General features: G+C 37.1%; 1 protein-coding gene across 1 annotated transcript in view; it reads right to left on the bottom strand.

Moving 5' to 3' along the window:
* Positions 1-5437: 5437 nt before the first annotated feature.
* The window catches only part of WDR72 (WD repeat domain 72), a 99739-nt gene continuing 83221 nt past the window's right edge, over positions 5438-21955 (bottom strand). The window contains exons 19-20 of the mRNA XM_030955426.1: positions 11318-11416; positions 5438-5563 (exon numbers count right to left, since the gene is read on the bottom strand). Of these exons, the coding sequence (XP_030811286.1) occupies positions 5508-5563; positions 11318-11416 (155 nt within the window). The 3' untranslated portion in view covers positions 5438-5507. The remainder of the gene's footprint in view (positions 5564-11317; positions 11417-21955) is intronic.

Raw genomic sequence — 21955 nt, 5'->3', positions numbered from 1 at the left:
TTCTGGGTCTCAGTTTTGTTGCTTCTCTTTCAAAATCTCTCTACTTAGCCAAAGTAAATGTCAGTGCAGACAGTTCTACACTACACAAAGATACAGATATTTGGACCTTCAAAATGTTTTTTTTTTTTCTCCAGATAATTTATGATACTTTCTATAAAACACTGCAATTAGTAGTATCCATAGCACAAAACCCTACACCATGTATCCCACTACCTTTATCTGTCCTTCCTCTTTGTATCTTTGACAAGGATGTCCACAGTCATCAGCTTTCCTGCCAGGGCTGCTGCTCATTCTGCAAGGAAATAAAATTTTGAACTTTCAAAAACATTCTGTGTGTCTTGCAACCTAGTGCAGAAGGAAGAATTCTAGAAATTTAATACACAGGGAAAAAAGTCAAAATGTAGAAAAAAGTAACAATGGCAATTATGTTAATACAGGCAGATATGACTTACTGTCTTTTAAACACTCATATTACGAAGTTAAAAACTTCTTTAGAGGCACATGTTACTGAAGTAATATCCATCTTTAAAGTAATCAGGCTTTCAGTTCAGTCTCAGCAATAATATTCCTAAACATGTTTTTTTCTAACAAACTCAAGAAAAAGCTGGAGTGAATTTCAAGGCTTGAGTGCTGCTGCCATCTACATGGCAGGAAGACTATAAACCAAAACAAACAACAAAAATCTGTATGTTACATTTACTGGTCAGAGCTGTAAGTCTGCAGATCACTGTGATGATAGAAAATACAGTTCTGAAACTGAACAGAATCTTTTACTACCCTGAGTTTCTGTGTGGAAAATTCATTATGATTTAGGGTAAGATTTCCCTACATCCTTATTATTGAAAAGATCATACATTATTTAGATAAAATTTAAGAATAAATAAGGAAAATATCACTATTTTACTAGTTTTGGATATTGTTAATATTTTTCTGATGAGTATTATGTTTTCAAATCCCCCCCAAAAAAGAAAGAAAATCTGCCAGTTGATGTAAAACTGGAGGGACTAATGTACTTAATAAACAACATGTACTTACATATACTGCTTACTCCAGTAAGGCTATTTTTCACAACTGTCTTATTGAGAGTATTGCAGAGGAAGAAAACCAGTTTTTATAGATGTATTTGCATGGCACAATATAAATTCAGGCAGCACAACTCTGCATTCTGAAGCTAAACATACGTGAAAGAAATGAAATAACCCTGAAATACATGGAAGAAAAGGGTAACTGTAATTAAATTTTTACCACTAAGAAATTTTGTCAAATGCACAGTCTGCTCTAAAAAAAAACTTTGCAGATGTTTGGTAAGTTTCATAATCTTTGACATTGTTTAGCAACTCACACTGCTTCATCTTGGCAGCTCTGTTTGTACTCACCCATCACATCCATCGAAGACAGGGAAGGTGTTCTTGTGATGTGCCTCTGTCCAACAGCACAGCTCTCAGACACACTTTAGACCTTCCAGCAGGTGTCATTCAAAAAACAAACTTCCCATGGGCCCCAAGAAGACAATCTCAGGTTATTGTGTGAATTTTATGCTGCATCTGAGTTCAGAACTACTTCTCCAAAAGTAAAATTGATGAATTTTCAGTTTGGGGATCTATGAATTCAAATGATACCCCAACTCAAATGTTAACAGTAATGCTAAGATCTTTGTCTAGCAGTTCAGACTACATATTCAATGAGGAGGACAAAAGGGGAAGATTGGTCTTTGAATTCCTCTGCATCCTTTTCTCATGCAAAAAGTACGGCCTACAAAATCCAGCAGAAATCTCCACTACGTGAAGGGATCTTTGTTTTCACAGACGCCCCATCACGGATGTGGGTGCAATGCTATTCAGAACTGGGGCAGCGACTCTGGGACTTTTGCTGGAGCTCACTGTCCCGTCTGCCTTCAGAGAACTTGTTCTTTCAAAAGGAGTAAAATCCTGGGCAAAGGTAATGCTGCTCACGGAACTGTCTCCTTCTTTTCTGAATTTTCAACACTTCAGTCAGACTTGCAAAACCATTTCTCTTGCTAAAGTGCTGCTGTTTGGAGCTTGTAGTCCCATTGCATAGTGGTTTTGTTAAAGCATCTCTTTATTTCAAACACTGAATCTCATCAAGTCCCATGCCAATGTGCTTTGAATACATCTTTCATTGGGTTAGGGAAGGGCATTGCACCACAAAATACAGCCCCAAAATGGAAACAGTTTATTACAATGATCAAATTCAAAATATGTGAATGGCACAAGAGATTTCAAAATAGAATGTTTGGATTTGGAGATATAAATGAACAGTTCAAACTTTAGGGAGGTTTCCATACAGGAATGTAAGTCAGAGACCATTCAGTATGACCAGTCAGACCAAGCATGAATTATTTGGAAAACTCAAAATCCCTCAAATAAAAGAGATGCTGAAGAGTTTTGATTTTGTCTTATACTAAAAGCAGTAAGTGTCCTTTAATTTTTTAAAAAGAATATAATGAACTATGCATGTAATGTAAAAAATGCTTATAGGATTTGAAAGCCAAAAGTCTATGTTTAAGTAAGACCCCTGCACATAGCACTCTAAACTTCAATTTCATGCTCATTTTTGTGTGTACTGTCCCACATTTCCACTCTGGATTGCTTGTTCCGCCTCTGGTCTTTGCACTGGGGCCAGTGCTTGCCTTGGCACAGCTTGGGCACACAAGCAGTAGTGCAAACATAAGTGAGGAGACACAGAAGACTGAGGCTGGAATGAGAAGAAATCCCCCTGACTGTGAAATCACATCTTGAGCCATACAGGTCATTGGATCCTGTTACTTCTGAATGGAAAAAATCCAAGCCAAACCAAAACACCACATTCCTTAAGCAGTTTAGGTATTCATGAATTTTCCACCCCATACTTAAAATTTAAACAACTACTCAAAATATAAGCATACTATTCTTTTTGACAAAATTCCTTCAGAGTAACACAATAGAAAAATATATTCTTAATTGCCTTGGGACTTTGTTGTGAACTCCATCTCCAAAAGTGTGAATGTAGCGGTACATCAGACGACACTCATAGAAAATGCTTCTTCAGTTTGGCTTACAAGAAACTATTGCAGGAAGGTCATCTGTATTTGTGTATCCAGCTCTGAAATTCCCACTTTGTTGTAAAAAGATTTTTCTGAGTGAGTTCACTGCGAGTACATATTATAAAGTTGGTTGTTTGAAAGACATCCAGAAGACAAGGGGAATATATTTGCTTTACTGGGAAATAAATGTACCTAATAAAAAGTTCCTGCCTTACCTTACTGATCCTGTAATGATAATTAGCAGGAAGCACGCACAAGCATGTGCCAAACACTGATGATCACTGCACAAACCCTTCCAGAGGGCTGGCTCTATCGGCAGGCTGCTGATGTGCACTGCTTTGCAGAATTAACGACAAGCAATCAAATATCATGTTGCACAAATGTAATTGCTACTACAGCAGTACTGGGTGTTATGGGCAATGCCAATTCCTTGAGCTATGAAACCTCCTTGAACACATCCATTTTTGAAATATCTAGATGAAAGAGTTTTCAAAAGATTTGTTATCCTGGCCCAAGTGAGCAGATGCTGATGCAAAGCAGTGAGTCTTGTGGTGAGCAGACTTTTTAATGTCTATGGAAGAGACTGCTGCAACAACTCAATGTGGTTGTTCATATGTAAGAAGAGCAAAGGAGGGCGATGGGTCCATCCTTTGTTTGCAATTTGTTCTACTGTCTGCAAGGTTCCTGTAGGGCTACGAAGTTCTGTACGTATATTTACAATTTTATTTTTACCTCCTTGATGTTTGCAACTCTCATTCAGCCACAAAAGTTAAGAGGAGGATATATGTTAGCTAAAAACATGTTCTGGTCTCAGTTGTGTTACGCAAGTATAAATACATCAATGATATTATTCCATACATCCAGCACAAGAAATGCAAGAATGAAGCCATAGCACTGAATATTCAGTCATCATAATTCAAATACAACCACATCTGAACCAAAGATGCATTTTAGAGAGGAAAATGCCTGCCATGAACCTGGAAAGTTGTTTCTGAAAAATACCAAATGTGTTAAAACCATTGACTTTTCTGCCCAAAGATGCCATTTTTCTGCATGGTATTCACAGTCACAAAAAATTAACATTAAATATCTTTATCTTCTCTGGATTGCAGCCAATTTGATTTATACATTTTTTAGTTAAATAAAAACTGGGATACTCCTTCTCACAATGCCCTTTCACCCCCCAGTGTGTCAGAATACCATACACTGCACTGAGGGACATGGACTTACGGGATATAAAAACCAGAAGGAAGAAACTTTCCTGTCTGCTTCATTCAAACCATATTGTGACAACAGAAACCAGGTTTTATCCTGCAGCCATGACAACTCCCCACAAGGAAAAAAGAGATTAATTGCCAGAGAATCTTTCCACACTGAAGAAATCTCCACTCTTCTAGTTAAGGGATCTTATGGCTAACATGAAAGGATTAGAAAGGATAAATCAGACCAGGATTTCCACCATGAGGTACAGATCCATAAGGCACATCCTCAAGATCCTTTGCCTTCAGTAGCACTCCAGCTACAGACAACAAAGAAAGTAAGCTTACTGCTCTGAGCAGCCATTATTTGTCAAACCAGCTTAAGTCCCACAGAATATCAGGTGATAAATTGGTCTAATAAGCTGTATTTATTCTACAAATATAAGTGTACTTTTTTTAGAAAAAAAAAGTAAAAAAGGTATAGCTGCTTTTCCCAATGACCACAAATTGATATTCTAATGAAGTATATAATTTCAGAAGAGGACCCCAATGGGCTTCTCCAGTTCCATACTGGTACTACATTTCTACAGATGACGGTAATAGCAGTATTTAGAGGAAAGGAAAATTTACATCCTAGACATGACCAGATTTGTAATCAATTTCCCATTCTCTCAGAATGGGAAATTGGTAACAAATGCACAGAATAATAACAATTGAAACTGATAACAAGTGCACAGAATACTCTTTTTTTTTAGTTAGTTCTAAATATTCCATGTTTAATTCAAACTGTGAATTTCTATTTTCAGTAAAAAAAAATTTTCTAATTATTTGAAATGCATTTGATTTTGCTCAGAGTTAAAATGTTATTGATGAGAAAAGTTATAAGGAAAGAGAGAGAAAATTTTAAATTTTATGTATGTAAAACAATACTAAAATTGATATAATTATTTAATGGCAATCAAAGTTCTAAAGATCACTACATAAACAAGTGAATGATATCCAAAAATGAAGACTTGACATTTTCTATATCAAAACAACTCAAATTTAGTTGAATATATGTAAATCTATTAGCAATGGAAGTGTGAATTGAAACCAATAAATCAGCCAAAAGAAGCTGATCTTATGGAAGGTATTTCTTCTGAAAATAAATTGTAAAAGGTACCATGATAAATACAAAAAGCCATTTCATGTCCACCACACCATATATGTCCTATTTCTTGGCTGTTCTTCTACATCTTCCAATTCTTTCATCTCAGTGGTTTTTTCTAACACACTTTACAGGAGCAGACCTTAGATATCCAGGGATGTTGCTTCATGTCATCTGGGAAAGAAATGCAAGATTCCATAATGATTTACAATTTGAGGCTTAATGATTTTACAATATACAGGTAATAGCTGAGACTTTGTTTCTTTGTTACTAAAATATATGTTATTTTACAGTCTTTTTATAGAGTAACAAGCTCTATAATTTTTGTAATGGAATAAAAACTTTCAGCACCCCAATATTAGCATTAAAAGGTGCAGAAATCTACCTCCAGAAGACTGTTCTGGAACCTGTAACAGCTCAAGAGAATGTATGACATTCCTCAAAACCCTTCTGCACAGACTTCTGCTTCTTCCTTTTGTTTTAAAGGAAAGTACTCCAGTGGATCAGCAGAAAGACAACTTCTATTTTAAATTAATAGAATTTTATGTTTTCTCTGCAAAAATAATTTTCAAATTATATATATTTTTCTCTTAGCAGAAATAATCCTACAATAGTTGTGAACAGAAGTAATGTTATATTATATTTTAAACCTGTCAAGGTATTTTAGAATTCCACAGAACATTTTTCAATCACCAATTTTTATCTTCATAATTTCTTTTAATTTGAGGTACGGTAATATTAGCAACCTAAATTTTAAATATTACTTGAGTTAGAAGCACTGCTCAAACAGCTACCACCACATCTCTCATGACTATATGAACACTGAGAAAGCAGCACACATTACTTTATTCCTATCTAATTAATATCTTTTAAATTTATCATATTATCTATGATCTTTCTGTTTATCTGTATCATAGACACAGAGGCATAGGCATTTTTCTGATGACTGCTATGCAGTCTTCTGAGTCTACAGTTAAATTTGCTATTAAAAAAATAAAACCAAAAGCAAACAAAAAAATCACAAATCAAACCAAAACATATGAGTCATGATTCTAGTAACCCAGAACACTGATAGGACATGACACTACATCTACTGCAGTGAAATGATGATGAATACATCCATGCCTACACTGGAAATCCCAGAGCTTCTTTCTGGAATAACTCCTGGGCACTGACATTTTATACACAGTCCCTGGGCCAGCAGCGCCTGTGACCAGTGGGTTGCCCCTACATTGCATCATCCTCCTGCTCCAGCATCTTCATCAGCAACAGCCTCCAGCATCCCATTCCCAGTTCAGTCCTCATTTACTGCCTCCTGCTTTTCATGAGCATACAAACACAGAAAATCATGACTTTCTAGGGTGCTTTGTACCTAGAAATTTACTGAATATTTACTTTTACATTCTGCCTGTGTTCTGAGCAACAGCCATAAAGGTCACACAATGCTGATTTTAAAAACACTCTTCAGTGGATGGAACTTGGAGCTGGTATGTGAATATTTGATGAAGTAATTTTAACTTGCCTGATAAGACAGTCACACTTTTAGTGCTACATTTTTAAGCAAGTGTGGCTAATAATACATTTTTATTTCTATTTGCAGCAGTTCTGCCTTTCACACACTATTTCAGGGACAGTCAGAGACCTTTCCCATTTCTGTGCCAAGGTCTCTAAATAGGACAAGCAATTAAGCAAGACTGTGAAAACTGCTTGGATTTTCCCTATTATCTGTTATGCACCCAGAATTACATTCTGTTCTGAAAAGTGAAAAAATGAAGAGAGAAAATTTAATATGTGCAATGGTATTAGAATGAAGGGATGGGAGAGATCATGAGCTGCAGAAGGTATCAGGCAGAGACTGTCTGATACTAAAGGCCATAAGCATATATGGGTTTTACCATTGACATGGTTTCTATCCAAAAGATGGAAGACACTATACTTTCCACCTACAGCTTCCAATTCAATCTTCCATTAGTGAGGCTCATTTTCCCTCTATTACCAAGTGAAGTAATAGTCTATTTCCTACTCTACTGCAATGTGTCTTTTGGGGAAAATAAGAGGGAAGAGGCATCTGTGTCTACATGGGTTCTTGTGACTTCAGCTCAAATCTATTCCTTTTTCCCACAGGAGCTGCACTTGCAGAACTGTCCTTAGTGGGACTGCCCCACATATGAAAGGCTAAGACACCTCAAGCTGTAAGTCCTGCTACATTCCTCTTAAATTTTGACTAACAAAATTCAGAGCATTTTCAATCCCCTCAGGAACTATTTCAAGCAACTCCCTTTGGACAGGATGATTTGCATCTGGGGTTTAAATTTTCTACCACTGTTTATACAAGAAAATTCAGATGAATAGCTCAGACCTAGAAGTCTAACTAACACATCCATGGACACTCACTTGCAGCTTCTTTTTCAGTTTCCTTAAACGTGGAAAATTTGTCTCATAAAATGGAAAACTGCTGGGAATATTTATTTAAAGAAAGAAGCACTTTAAGGGGTAGTGAATTTTTTAGGGGAGATTGATATGACTGAAAGTCAAGTTCTACAGAAAACTGTTGCAATTCTTATTTGATTATTACTTTCAAGGCCAGAGCAGAGACAAATTTGAAAAGCCGAGGCTTTGCATGTCAAACAGGAGTAGTCCTCAGCATGTGGGGAAAAATGGCAGTGATAAACCTACTATTAGGCATCTGGGAGAGAAGCCCAGCATCTCCTCTGTGTGGGGCCTAAAATAGACAGGAGCCACTATCACAGATAATGGCAGCCTGTAGCCACACGAAGGGAGAAACTAAAATCCATTTCACTTAGACAAGAAACTGCAGTCTGATATTTACCTGTGTCCATCACTTGTGAAAAGTGTTTACTGTGAATTATCCAAGAGAAAAGTGCAGGTTGAGGGGTTTCATTACCTATCTGAGAGTAGTTCAGATCACACATTAAACACAAGAAATCACAGGTAAATCTTGGATTGGTGTCTTGGGTAGTCAAATGGATTCCTGCTATTCATCTGAGTATCTGCCTCCTACAATTGCTGGAGGCCAATGAACAGAGCACTGAAAACATGTGCAGACAAAGAAAATGTGGAAGTAAAACAAACAGAGCGAACTTCATGTTATTTTTGAAAACAAAGATGACTTTAAAAATAAAGCTCATTCTAATGTCAAGGAAAGAGACTGCACCTTTCACCACCAAAAAGCACAATGTACAGATAGATGTGTTAATGGCTGCTCTACAGCCTTCCTGAATCTGGTAGAAGTAGTAAGAAAGAACCCTTTCTAGCAATAGTTGGAATTCCTTCCAGGTATATTGTCATATTTTCACCTTTTCCTCATCAGAAGAGATAATAAAATAAATATGTTTCTTAGCATCACTTTTGCATCTATGACAACATCTTGTAAGTGAAGCACAAGAGACTCTTTAGAGATTTAGTAATAAAAACTTCTAAGTTTGTAAGTTTGCCCAGACTTTGAATATGTGTGAGAGAGATTCTTAAGTCACAGGTTTCACCAAACGAAATGCTGACCTCCCAAGCACTCTCAGGTTCCATGATTCAAAGCTAAAGCACCTGAGAAAATCACAGCCAACTGAATGTCATATTATTGTTTCAATGTTTGCTACTAAAAGTAAATGGTAAGCTTTAAGTAAATGTATTGTGTTACCAAATCTTTCCTTTCAAACAAGCACTTCTGTCAGAAGTGTCTTAATTTCTTATCACAGAATTTCATCCGCACAAGAAGCAATAAATAATTCATGTTCCTAGCTCTTTGTTGTGTGTCCCTGAACTGCACAGAGCTGGAAGGCTGACAGCTGTGTCAGGACAAGCACCAAAGATCTGACATGACAAGTGACTAACAAGTTTCTTTCAGTCTATAGTGAAAGAAGACAATGGCATAAAGTGCAAAAACGAAATCCTGAAACAAAATGAAACTGTTTCTTTCTCTTTACCTAAGTGTTTGCTATGAGCTTATTTCCGACCCATAACCTCTGGTCATTTTATAGTACTGCCCAACCCCCTTTACTCCTCACATTCGCCTGGCCATTTACGCCTGTCCACGGATCAATATGAGCAATTCTTGGAGAAATACGATGTCTCCATGACAACCAAGCCACAAATTCTCAGTGGAAAGCAGTGAGACCAGTAGTGAAATCTCCTGAGGTTTTCAGACCTATAAGACAAGATGTCTTAAAATGCAGGAATGGACAGAAACAAAAGCCAGAGTAATTCATTGTTTATTACTAGTTTAATGATGTCAGATGGACCGATTGGAACTCAGTTTTTAAGTTTGGATGCTTTATCAACATGTATTTTTGCCAGTCAATATTCACCTCCTGAAAGGCTTTTATTCTTTTCATTACTTCATATAGATATGCAGAGTGAGGAATTGGATCTGTAAGTTCCCATCCAAACAGGTACACTTTGCCAGAGAGAATTAATTTAAGGTTAAAATTAGTGTTATCTTTAAGGTACATTATTTCTCCCCTGAACACTGTAGTGCCACCTTGCTTTAATCCTTTCTCACTTCAAAACTGATCAAATCTTGGACAATCCATATTTCGGCCCATAATTGTTGAAATGACTACAGATGGTTTCTTAAGGAGATACTAAACACCACAGATTGTCAAACCTGGCTCCTTTCTGAGTAGATTACCTATTTCTTTCTTAATCTCATGCTGGTTTCTGCAGGACAACAATGAGTCCAAGTCTATGTGGTTTTAAAATGAATAGAGATTTACAATTCATTGGTTTCAATTATTGTAACATATACTGGTGTTCATTTCTCTGGAAAAGATGAAAAGGGAATGTAGTTCAAATCAGGTGTATGACAGTAGTTGAACTCCCAAGGAATCTTGGAAGAGTGGAGTGTGCTGAAATATAATCCCCCAGACATGGGTCCTATCCGGGTTCTGAGATGACTTAGGGGACCTGACATGGATTTCAGACTGCACCCTTTGACTGAAAATTAAATCTCAGCAGTGTTCCTTGGGGAAGGATCAGGGGACTGTTGGCAGCTGCCCCCTGTCAGCACAGGCTGCAAGATTTGGAAATCTCTTAACTAAGCTGACAGGCCGCAGAGACGATGAATCAAAAATATGATACACGGATCAGCACACAAAGATGCAGGAGGGTACAGAGAAACCAGATAAAACAGGAAGGAAAATACCAAGTGAAGAAAGACGTTTAACTCTTTCACTAATGAGGACTGTGTGCAGGTTATGTGTGTGCTGTATATGGGTCAAGCTCACAGTTTGCTTAAAAGATCTTGGTATTTAGTCGCACAGAATGTTTTTAATCAGCTGTGACTCGATACAATTTATATTTAATTGTTTCCTTTTGGGATTCATTTAATAAATTTCGTAGATGTTCCATAACGAGAAAGATAATGAAACTACATGAAGATAAATCTTTCGGTTACCAAAAAGGATGCACTTTATGGATGCTCCTGTATTTAGCTGAATCAATGTTAAGAGTCATTAAAATGAAATAATGATTGTGAGCTGATTTAAAGGAAAGAATCAAGCTATTTAATGCCACCAATTTGCTTTCCTCCAGAGATACGGTGTTTGAGTGTCCACTGCTGCATTCAGCTGCAGTATATACAGTACTTCTAATTTTTCATAATCTCACGCTACCTTCAAAGGGTCAGACATTGTACATATATTAAGTAAGCAGTGTAGTCCAAAAGTAATTATAATGAACTAGTAGTGTCAGCTTTCTTTTTGGTCATAAAGCCTTTATCCTTTTTCAGACGTGAACTCCTGATGAAAGAGGAAAGGATAACAGCTCCACACTGTGACCCCTGGAGGTGACCATTAATTTGACATTGCAGCTGCTAAAAAGGAAACAGCATTACAATCTGCTTTTTTTACAGACCCAAAAGCTGTGTCAGATTTATCACTTGATACTTGGTGGTTGTCTTTAAATGCCTCTCACCTGGACTCTCAGGCTCTTCCAAGACATATCTGTCAGACGTATCCTCCACATCTTGGAAGTTTGCCGACTTGGAGCTCTTGTCATGCTTCAGCACACTGACTGCAGCAATAAGAATAAAATACAGGGAGAAATGTAATGTATGCAGAAATCAACACTTCCTGCTTTTCTGCAGAGCCTTCAGTGCTGAAGATATAATTTGTAAACACAAATAACACGTTGAAAAAAAACCCCAGAAACACAAACTACTTATATGTAACCACAGGACAGTTGAAAAATCTAGAGACAAGAATGAATGCAGGGTGAAGTTTAAAGCATCAGCTTAAATGAGGTCCCTTTGAAGTAGTAAACCACTTTTTTCTTACAGAATTCTAAAATAATAAAATAATTAAGAAGTCATAAAAAATGATAGTCTGTGTCACCAAAGAAGCCAGTAAACAACATAAAGGATCAATCAGATGGTTTTGTAATTATTGGAACCATTCAGCAGGGAGCAAAATGGTGTATGTTTTAAAATGAAAATATGTTGTATACAACAAGCTGGAATGTGCAAGAAAATTACTCAAAATTCCAAAATGCAGTGAAACCCAGACTGAGTTGCAGTTTAAGGATTACCAAATTTGGTTATCTGTTTTACTTAACTGCTAAAAACATTTCCATTTCTGAGCATTCAAATATCTTCAGGGCAACATTTACCAGTTTATATATGACTTTTTAATTCACTTGGCTTTTGAACAAAATCCCACGTAACTTTTCTTGAGGAGAGGTGCTTCCCTTGTCAAAGTCCATTTCCCTCTATTCTGCTTAATACCACTACACGGAGCCGCAAATACAGCTTGAAGATGAAGTACAATTATAAGTAGTATATTATAGAATAATAGAACAGTAAGGACTAGATCTCGATTTTTCTGTCCTGTTAAAACTCTTAGCTGATCCTATTTCCTAAGATAATAGCAGTGGCTAGAAAACACTTCTTTTTTTTTGTAATATCTAGAAAACGAAGCAAAGTTCGAAACTTTTGGGGGATGGGGATACCAATGGCTATGCACAATCTCCATGTTCTTCTGTCTTCTTTTCAAAAGAGAAATTCCTTCTCCTTTAAATTTTGAAAGATTTTTTTTTTAGACCAAATGAATATTTGCTGAAGGATTATGTAATTTGAACACCTATTTAAATTTTCCAGGATTATGAGTGAATCAACAAGGCCTCAGGGCAGTATGCAGACATGAGGAACTCAAAAGACACATATTCCACTTCAGTGCTCTGTGCTTTCCATTGGTTTGCAGCTATTGATCCCAGGTCACCAAAAGGTTCCATCATTCTTGACTCTTGCAACTACACAGAGTCTGTTCGAAGCAATCAGGGCTTCAATACTATTGTGGAATTAGAGCCTTGAAAATGTAATATTAAAACATAATATATAATAAAATCTATTATAGTGATACCATGCATTTCACCTGAAAAAACCAAAAAACCAGTAAATTTTGCTTAAAAGGTTTGCCTTGGATAGCAACAAATCAGTATGTAAAACCCTGCCCAGGTAAAGCATGAAGTGTTGATAAGGTAATCTGCATGGGCTGAGTTGACACTGAAGAACGATTACAATAACAAATAACAAATGTTCTTTTTCGCACATAAAAAACCTATCATACGTAAAGGAAGAAATGTCTTTAAAGATATCTGTGCTTTTCTCTTTTTACAACATTTAAATAATTTTCAAATACACTAAGTGAATATTCCCCCTTCAAAAGAAAAATTGGAATATACAAGTATTCATATTATATTTAAAATCAAAACAATTTTATGCCAAATTTTTAGAGCACTTTTTTCTAAAACAGCTCTTCATACAGTGGAGTCAGCTGCACTTTGCTAAGTGACAGATTGAATCATTACAGTTGCATGAATTTAAAAGTCAGAACTACTCTGAAGTAGAACAATAGGAAAATTTCCAACAGAGTACCCTGTGATGAGAGAGAGAAAACAAAAAGTACAGCAATGCCTTTGGAAAGAAAGCAAAAAAATCACAAGACCTGTCTGTTTTGGTCTAATAGTAGTCACCAAAAATTCAGAATCAGCCTTTCAAAATGAGTTGTGTATTTTTACCCAGTCAAGAACTCTCATCGTGAACCAAAGAGGGAAGACAGTTCCACAGCACCAGAATCAGTCCCAGGTAGGAGCTGGGAGGTTTCCCTTACTGGAAGTCTGTGCTGCAACTGCCTTGCATGGGACTATAACAAACCTGCTCAAGTGCTCTGCTCCTTCCCAGGCCATGTCAGCACAAGTCAGATAATTTCAACTGACCAGCTGGAATTTACAACAGTACTGAACAGTGTTCTTACAGAAGATACCAGATACAGCCGAGTGATAACTCAGAGCATAACAAATAAAACCTAGTCAGAAGCAGGTCCATACACAGATGAGGTACCTCACAAGGAAGGTGTGAAATGAACAAGAAAGAAACCAAGACAGGACAGCAAGATGCTTGGACAAAGCAGGAGGATTTTCAGTTGGTGTATCTGAGAGATACTGCAGAGATTTGGGGAAATCTGGGAGAGGATGGAGTCATTAAAAGCCAATAAATATATAAATAAGAAAAGGAATGACAGGCAGTGCTGACAGAGCTGAAAAATGCCAAAAAGCATGAAACGCTTGCAGTAATAGCTGGTCATAGGAGCAGTTTAAAGGGAGTGGACAGCAGGGATAGAAAGGGTTTTCATGAGGACAGACAGATAGAACTCTGGACAACTTGTGCAAAAACAGCTGCCAAAGAAGGTAGTTCAGCAAGTGTGAGTGAAAGGAGGGAAGTGCTTGTTTCAGAAAACCAGGAGACAGGCTGGGATGGGGTCACTGGTGCAAGTAAGGGAAGTCTCCCTCAGCACTGTCACCTGCTCACAAGCACACCCACCTCCCCAGGCAAAACCAGGCAAATAAACTTCACAAGACCCTGGTTTATGAAGTTACATAATAAGTGCATGCAGTGAGCAAGAAAGGGACCAAGGCAGGGACCTTCAGATCTTTCTTTTCTGAAACATCACGTTATATGCTCAACTGGAAAAAAAAGGTTTCTTAAAAATACCATAGAAGAACAAAGGGAATTGAAAAGTTAAAAATAAGGAAAGTACAGTCTGGCCCAAATAAAGAGTGAAAGTAAAAATGGCATTATATAATAAAGGAAAAATAAAATAAAAAAAATCTCAGCACTAACACCTATTTTTCTGCATGTTCTCTTAGGGGAAGAGGATTTTATGTACAAATATCAGTCAGAGAAAGAGTGTTCTGAACTGCTTATACTGAAGATGCTGATGGAATTTAAGTTATTTAAACATAAACAGTGTCATCTTTATTCAGAAGATACTCTGTCCTACTTTGGGTTTAAATGGACCTTAAAATTACTTTTGCTTCCCTCTGAAAGGTAATCTCTGTACTCAAAGTGACATAAAAAGAGTATAAATGAGCCCCAAATCAACGAGTCCTAAGCAAGTTAAAAATTATATCTGATAAGTCCAATAACATTTTCTTTCTATTCAGTGCAGTGTCATTTCCATTGTTACATGGACAGTAGCTTTGTTAGCATGGAAATAAGGTAAAAGCACATATTTCATTGAAGCAAATGACCTTGAACTTAGCATACAAAGATGACATAAATCTTAATTGCACAGGATCAATCTTGAGAATTGTAGTATTTCTTTCTGATGCTTCTTATTGAGCTCCTAAGATTTGTTTACTGAATTTGATACCCATTTTCTTACATTACTGAAATAGAAAAAGTCATTAACACAGATATGGGATTTAGAATAGTAAAGTAATGTCATAAGATAGTAGCATTTAATGAAATATATATGTATCTAGTTTCAAAATATTTAAAACTATTCCACATCATAAAAGCAAATAATTTCCAAAAAGATACCAGTGATCAGTCTTTAAAGAACAGCCTCTGAACAAACTGTTGAAGCTGTTCTTTGTGAACACAACCTAATCACGAAATACAGCAACAATTCACCATGGTCATTTATTTCTACACATTTGGTTGAAACTCTGAAAAGCCTTGTTCCACTCTGTAAATATCCTACACTAAAGTTTAAAAAACATGCTCTGCATACCAATTTTTAGAGGGCAGACACACTGGAGAAAGAAGTTTGCATAACTCAGGCAAATAAAACATTTAGCATTTTTCTGATAAGATGCCTGTGTTATTGATAAGGTGGATTAGAGACTTAAAGACAGTCTGTCTGCAGGGAAAAAAAGAAATTATTTGTCATTCAAAATGACTGGATAGGGCAACAAAAATTATTTTTCATTCGAAGATGTTAGGCAAGAGAGCATTCAGGTGATAAATATATTTAAGGTTCAATATGGAATACAAAGCAACCTAAATCTAAATAAAACTGCATGGGAAAAAAAAAGCTGTAAAAGGGAAACAAAATGGTGGCATTTTTTTGTTTTTGTAAATGGATAAAACAATTGTGCTGCAATGTGACTTCTGAGCTGTTTGGCTTCTAAAGGCACTTACTGTATTATACCTAAGAAGCTTGATGGAGCAATAAATGCTTTGAGTACTATTTTAAAAGCACACTTCATAGATATCATAAAAATATAATGTAAAGTTTAAGAACAGCCATATTTGCTGAGACTAAAAATTATCAGTTTAAGAGTCCAACAACCATAAAAAAATACTTCATCAGAAATTTCCCACTCTGAAACTCAAGGAATTACAAAGAATTTATGCCCCTCCTGTAATACCTCACATTAGTTACCTGTTTAACAAATTTCTCCAGTTTCTCCTTAAATGTGCAATTTTTGCAACCCTTAACCCCTATACCCTCACTCACTTTGAAATGGCAAACTCCATAGTTTACTCACACAGAGAGGCACCTCATTTTGTCTGTCTGCTTATTCCCTGTTGGCTTAATGTGCAACTTCTTGTTTGAGAAAAGGCACAGGTATGAGCCCAGCACACTCTCTCCATACCCCTTGTGGCTGAAATCTTGAATTTTCTCTCTTTTCCAGACTGATAGTTCCTAATCCACTTTGCTTTCTCCGTGTATTTCCAGCCAAACTAAAAGGGTAAGATTATTTCACAAATATTACAAGAAAAGCAGAACACATTCAGGAGCTGCCAAGAGAACTATCAGCAGAAGCTCTGCAGTCCAGAGGCACAGGCGAGGCAGACACGGAGGTGACACGGCTCAGATGGAGCTCCCAGCCCGCCCAGCAGGGTCCCAGCAAGCAGGAGTCTACCCGGGTGGGGCTGGGCCCCTGGTGGCACCAGTGCTGAGCATAGCTCAAGGATCACTCACAGGTTTTCCAGGTGACACTCCCCGGTGTGGTGCTTGCCTTTGTTGCCACGCCAGGAATGCTGTTGACTCATGCTCAGCTTGTGATCCAGATTCTTTCCTGAGAAATTGTTATCTTGCTTTTTCTTCCCCATCCTGTCTCTTTGCAGAAGATTAATCCTACCTCAATCTAGATCCCTGTCCTCATCCTTATTGAATTAAACCATATTTTCTTCCTAGGCCATTTCTCAGGCTCTACAAACCAAAAATTCATTTCACTGACAGAAGACATCAGATGCTGGTCATTTCATTAATTTTAGTGTAATTTGAAAAAATCTGCACAGATGTATGTAGTTGTCATTTAATTGAGAATGGCTGGTTTTTATCTTCTGATGATTAAATACCACATTGGCCCAATTTCGATTACATTTTAATGAAAAAAAAAGGAATATATTAACCTAAAGAAACATATTATTATTCTGAAGTGAATGCTGCAGTACATGGAAGCTGAAATGAGCCAGTAGGGAACCAGCCTAACTGGAAGGTCCTGGACTTGAATCCATTACAATGAATGCAGAAGTAGGCCCTGATGGCAGAGCTCAGTTTGCAGAACCACCAACCCACGTACCTGGGAAGCCTGAGATGGCTCTTGCACTTCAAAGGCACCTGCAAACAGCTCGTGCCACTCGCCAAGTGAATTGCAACTAAAGTACATTTTTCCTTCTGTATGTGAGAGAAGTTTTAATATATCAAAAAAAACCTCAAAAGTCCATTTCCCTTTCTCCCTATGTCTGTGAGGGCAGCATTCATCCAAACAGAAAAATTGAAATTTTCAGCGATTCTTTTCCCAATATACCTTGAAGTTTTATTCACCCAGAGGGACTTCTCTACTTCTCTCAACTAAAATATAATGGCATGTAACAAATTATGCTCTCAAAGGACATCCCATTTTTGTTTCATTAGTGCAATGAAACATTCACTCAATTTTAAAGCAGTTGTCTTGATCTTAGTTGTGATTTATAGCAGATTCTGTCCATGTATTCTGTGTAGTATATATTATAAAACACCTAACTAGTTAAATTTGTCTCTGTGGGTTCTGCTGCAAGAAATAAAATACTTTCCCATAAAATTCCACACAGCATCTACTGCACAGCTCTGAAGAACAAGCTTCTGTAAAACTTGGGAGGATTTTAAAAAGGAAACTGCAAGCCCAAACTGCTTTTTATTAATTCTTCTATTGTTATATACTGTTTCTTCTTCTCAAAGTCCTCTCCGGATAGAAAGACTAAAATTCTCTTTTCCAATTTCCCTAAGTGTGTCATTTAATCAAACATGATGTAAGACTGAATTATTTGATTAACATTGTTTATCCCTCTCTCATTTTTTCCAACCAGTAATTGGGAGACAATAGGGAAGAAAAATTTGATTACAGAATTAGTAAAGAAAGCCAAAATCTGCTAGTTACTAGATAATCAGCTCCTTTTTAATTAAAGTATATAGTATTTCCTCACCTATCCAAATTTCTAAAAATATCACAGAATATGCTGAGATGGAAGGGACCCACAAGGGTCATCAAGTCCAACACCGGTCCTGCGCAGCTCCATGCCCAAGAATCCCACCCTGTGCCTGAGAGCATTATTCAAACTCTTCTTGAGCTGTTTGGTGCAGTGCCCACTTCCCTGGGGAGTCTGTTCCAGTGCCTGGCCACCAATTACCAAGGATGAAGAACCTTTTTCTACAGAAATACAGCAAAATTCCCCCTGGTTTCTGTACTTTAGACCAATAGTGCTGCAGAGCACACAGTGCAGATTTGAATCCTAGCAATGTGTCAGTAGCACCTACAAAACCAACAAAGAAATACTTCCTATTTTTAAAATTGCATACTTGACAGCATTGATATTATTATTTTCATGATAGTAGATTGATTTGGTATTCAAATATAAAATCATAAATCAGGAAGCTTGCAGAGTATTCTGGTTTAGTTCCTTTCTACAGAGAAATTCTTGTTACAGATTGCATCAATTTGCTTTTAAAACCAAAACTAAATGAATGTGTGCAGCACAGTTATGACACTGACACATCCCTGTGCATAATATGAGTGTTACAGCTTTTATAGTTTTCCCATCTCTCGATCAAAGCTGTCCAAATAGCTTAATCCATGGGAAAAAAAAATACACAGAGCCTCTTTATTAACCTCTTCTGGCCAGATTATTGTTATTCTTTTGCATTATGGTCTTGGAGATGTATTACTGATAGGGAGGTAAAGCCAACTGCAGCACAGCATGACTCTGCTGAATGGCTGCTGTAGGAAAGTGGAAGTACTTATTTCCAAGACATTTCTGTGATGCTCCCTACTGTTAAAATGTTATCTGACTTTAAAAGATTTTCAGTTCAATTGTAAGCAATAAGTAAACTCAAGCAGTACAGAACCGTATACTGAAGAGTTTCACTAGCTGGTCAAACAGGCATTATTCCAAGACACTAATGTTGTATAGGACTGCTTCCTGGTGGCTGAGACCTCTGATTGGCAAAAGACAGTGGACTTTTCAGTCAGCAAGCTAGTTACCCATGGATGTGGCTCAAGGCTGACACACAGATTGACTGGTTCACACTAATTTACTTCACACAGATTCCATTTATCTCCTAGAAGATCCCCTGGCAGCAGCTTATAATGGCATATCCTAGGATGCCTGCCTGCATGAGTTTTTAAAGCGGCAGAGCTTGATGAATCTAAGTTCAGAAAACAGTTCACAGATTGAGGACTAGGTGCAATCAAAAAACATCAAGTAGCACAGCTGGGACTTGCTAGCTTGCTTGACTGGTTTGAGCAGCTGAGCATTAACTACGCTTGCTTTCCTGCTGGCAGCCCTGTGTCACTAGGACAAATCGGAGCACTACCCGACAGAGGAGCAGAAAAGAGATGGAAAGGAAAGGAAAGGAAAGGAAAGGAAAGGAAAGGAAAGGAAAGGAAAGGAAAGGAAAGGAAAGGAAAGGAAAGGAAAGGAAAGGAAAGGAAAGGAAAGGAAAGGAAAGGAAAGGAAAGGAAAGGAAAGGAAAGGAAAGGAAAGGAAAGGAAAGGAAAGGAAAGGAAAGGAAAGGAAAGGAAAGGAAAGGAAAGGAACACAGATTATCGCATTGCTTGGCTACTATTTATAGATGCAGGAATAACTCATTAGTAGATTTAATTTTTTTCCAACCCTAGGATTATTAAAGTAAATAATGCACTGTTACAAAATAATGCATATTTTGAGGCTGTAAATTTGGAAAATTTCCTTTTGGTCATTGTGACAGTTCCTAGGAAAAAGACCTGAATGAAACTAAAGTTGTTCTCATTTCTTTCTTATTGCAAACAAAATATATTCAACGTACAATTCATGTACACTGAAAATTAGTTACCAATATAGCGAATTATTCATTACAGCACTGTGAGCTACATGCCAATGCATTGCCTTGCCTTGATGGAGAACAACAGACGTTAATAAATGCAAGTTTGTAAACAGTATTTTTAAAAGGACTAAAAATAAAAGGACTGAAAATACAGTCTTACACTCTAGCTCTCCAAACTCAGATCAACAGAGCCTATTCTAAAAGTACTTTTTAGAAAGGAAGCAAAAATTAATATTATCAGAGAATAACATTTGACAGCAAATGTATTGTGAGAGATCCAAAGCACATTTAGTACTTAGAAGGTTAAAGACTCAGCTGTAGTGCTAGTTGATGAAAAAGTAGGATTAAGGCTTTAGTATGAGTCTTGACATGATCATGTTGTCTGCCTGCTGTCTTAAGCTTTGAAAAACAGCTGGGATCATCTTCTTATAAGCTCCAACTCAAAGATGTTTAAGCAGTTCCAAATCCAATTAAACAGAGGTAAATATAAGGAAGGGCCCTACTGAGCCAAATAATCTTATTTTTTTAATGAAAACCAGCATAATTGCAGGTTACACAACTCCTTAATCTCACTTTAAACCTAACAGACTGCTGCCTTGCAGTGCACGTGGCAAGTCCAGTTAACCCAAGCATTCTGTATTGGTGCGCTTAATTTTTGATCATTATCCTTTATTATGTTACCTGTAATCCTAAAAGCCTATGACTGTGTCCAGATATTTGGCAAGGATTGTACCTGGATATACAGGGATTCCTCTTCTAAGAGTAATGGATTAATTGGATAGCACGGTATGACTAGTAGATGGTTTGCAGTGAAACTGCTGTGCAGTTTTTAATTTGTGAACTCCACTTCCTTCTCCTTCTGTGCCCAACCCTTAAACAAATTGCCTTTTTGAACATTAGCAGTGTTGCTGGAGTAGCCTATCTATTCTCACCCCTAAGGTGACAATGGATTAGCAATAACACTGCCTTTTGGAGTGGGCTGCTTACTAAAATCCTCTTCATAAAAATTAATGGAAGATATGGAAATGGTATTTTTCACAGGGAATTGCATATTCAATTTAAAAGTAGCTATCTTATGAACATGACCCAATCAGAGTATGAGCATTAGACCCTTTATTTTCCATAGAGTCAAAAGATTTTTGAAATGACCATACTGTACCAAGGTATGTATTTCTTACATTAATACATTTAATACCCTAAAAGCAAAAAACACACACAGGTAATCCTTCTACTTTGTCCTATAAATATGTACAAGGACATTCTCCAAGGATGAAAAGGCAAAATCTCATCAGGGACTACTTCAAATACAAGCTCCTCATGTCGGTAAGAGCAAGAAGGAAATTTAAATGATCAGGAGCGGACTGTTTGCAGTAGTTGTGTTACATTATGCATGATTCTTGGCTGCACAGGATTTAATTAATGATTTCCAGTTACATGGCTAGGATTTGTAGCGAATTAGTGTTTAGGGCAGCAAACTAACATCTCACACCATAATTTTGTGATTTTTCCCAAACACCAGTTACTAGGTATTGCCGTCCCCTTTGTTATTTTGTAGCTGAAAATCAGTTTTGTATATATGGGCAATAATTGCGGGCTCTGTTACAGAAGCATGAGTTTAGATTTAGATCAAAGCAGTTATTCTCCTGATGCAACTTAGAACAAAATCTGGACTTTGCTATTTTCTGAATTAATGAGCAATATCCGTTGCTATGTGTAAATATCAGAAAGGTGCTTGTTGAACTGTCAGGTGATACATAGTTATACTGGTAATGAACGTGGATCATCTGCTGCAGTTACCACAAAGCAGACAGGTTTGGGAAACAGGCTGTCCACTTTAAGCACCACTGGATGTATCTCCAGAAAATGAATACGGCACTCCCTCAAATGAATAGATAGCAAGAATCTGTGAAGTACTTAATGGGTAAAAGATGACTGCTGCCAAATACTGCACCTTCACCTGCACTCAGCCCTATTCTTCAGG

The sequence above is a fragment of the Camarhynchus parvulus genome, chromosome 10 (genome assembly GCF_901933205.1).
Source record: "Camarhynchus parvulus chromosome 10, STF_HiC, whole genome shotgun sequence".
Classification (NCBI taxonomy): domain Eukaryota; kingdom Metazoa; phylum Chordata; class Aves; order Passeriformes; family Thraupidae; genus Camarhynchus; species Camarhynchus parvulus.
The sequence above is the reverse complement of the archived record's forward strand: the minus strand, read 5'-3'. Positions and strand labels throughout refer to the sequence as shown.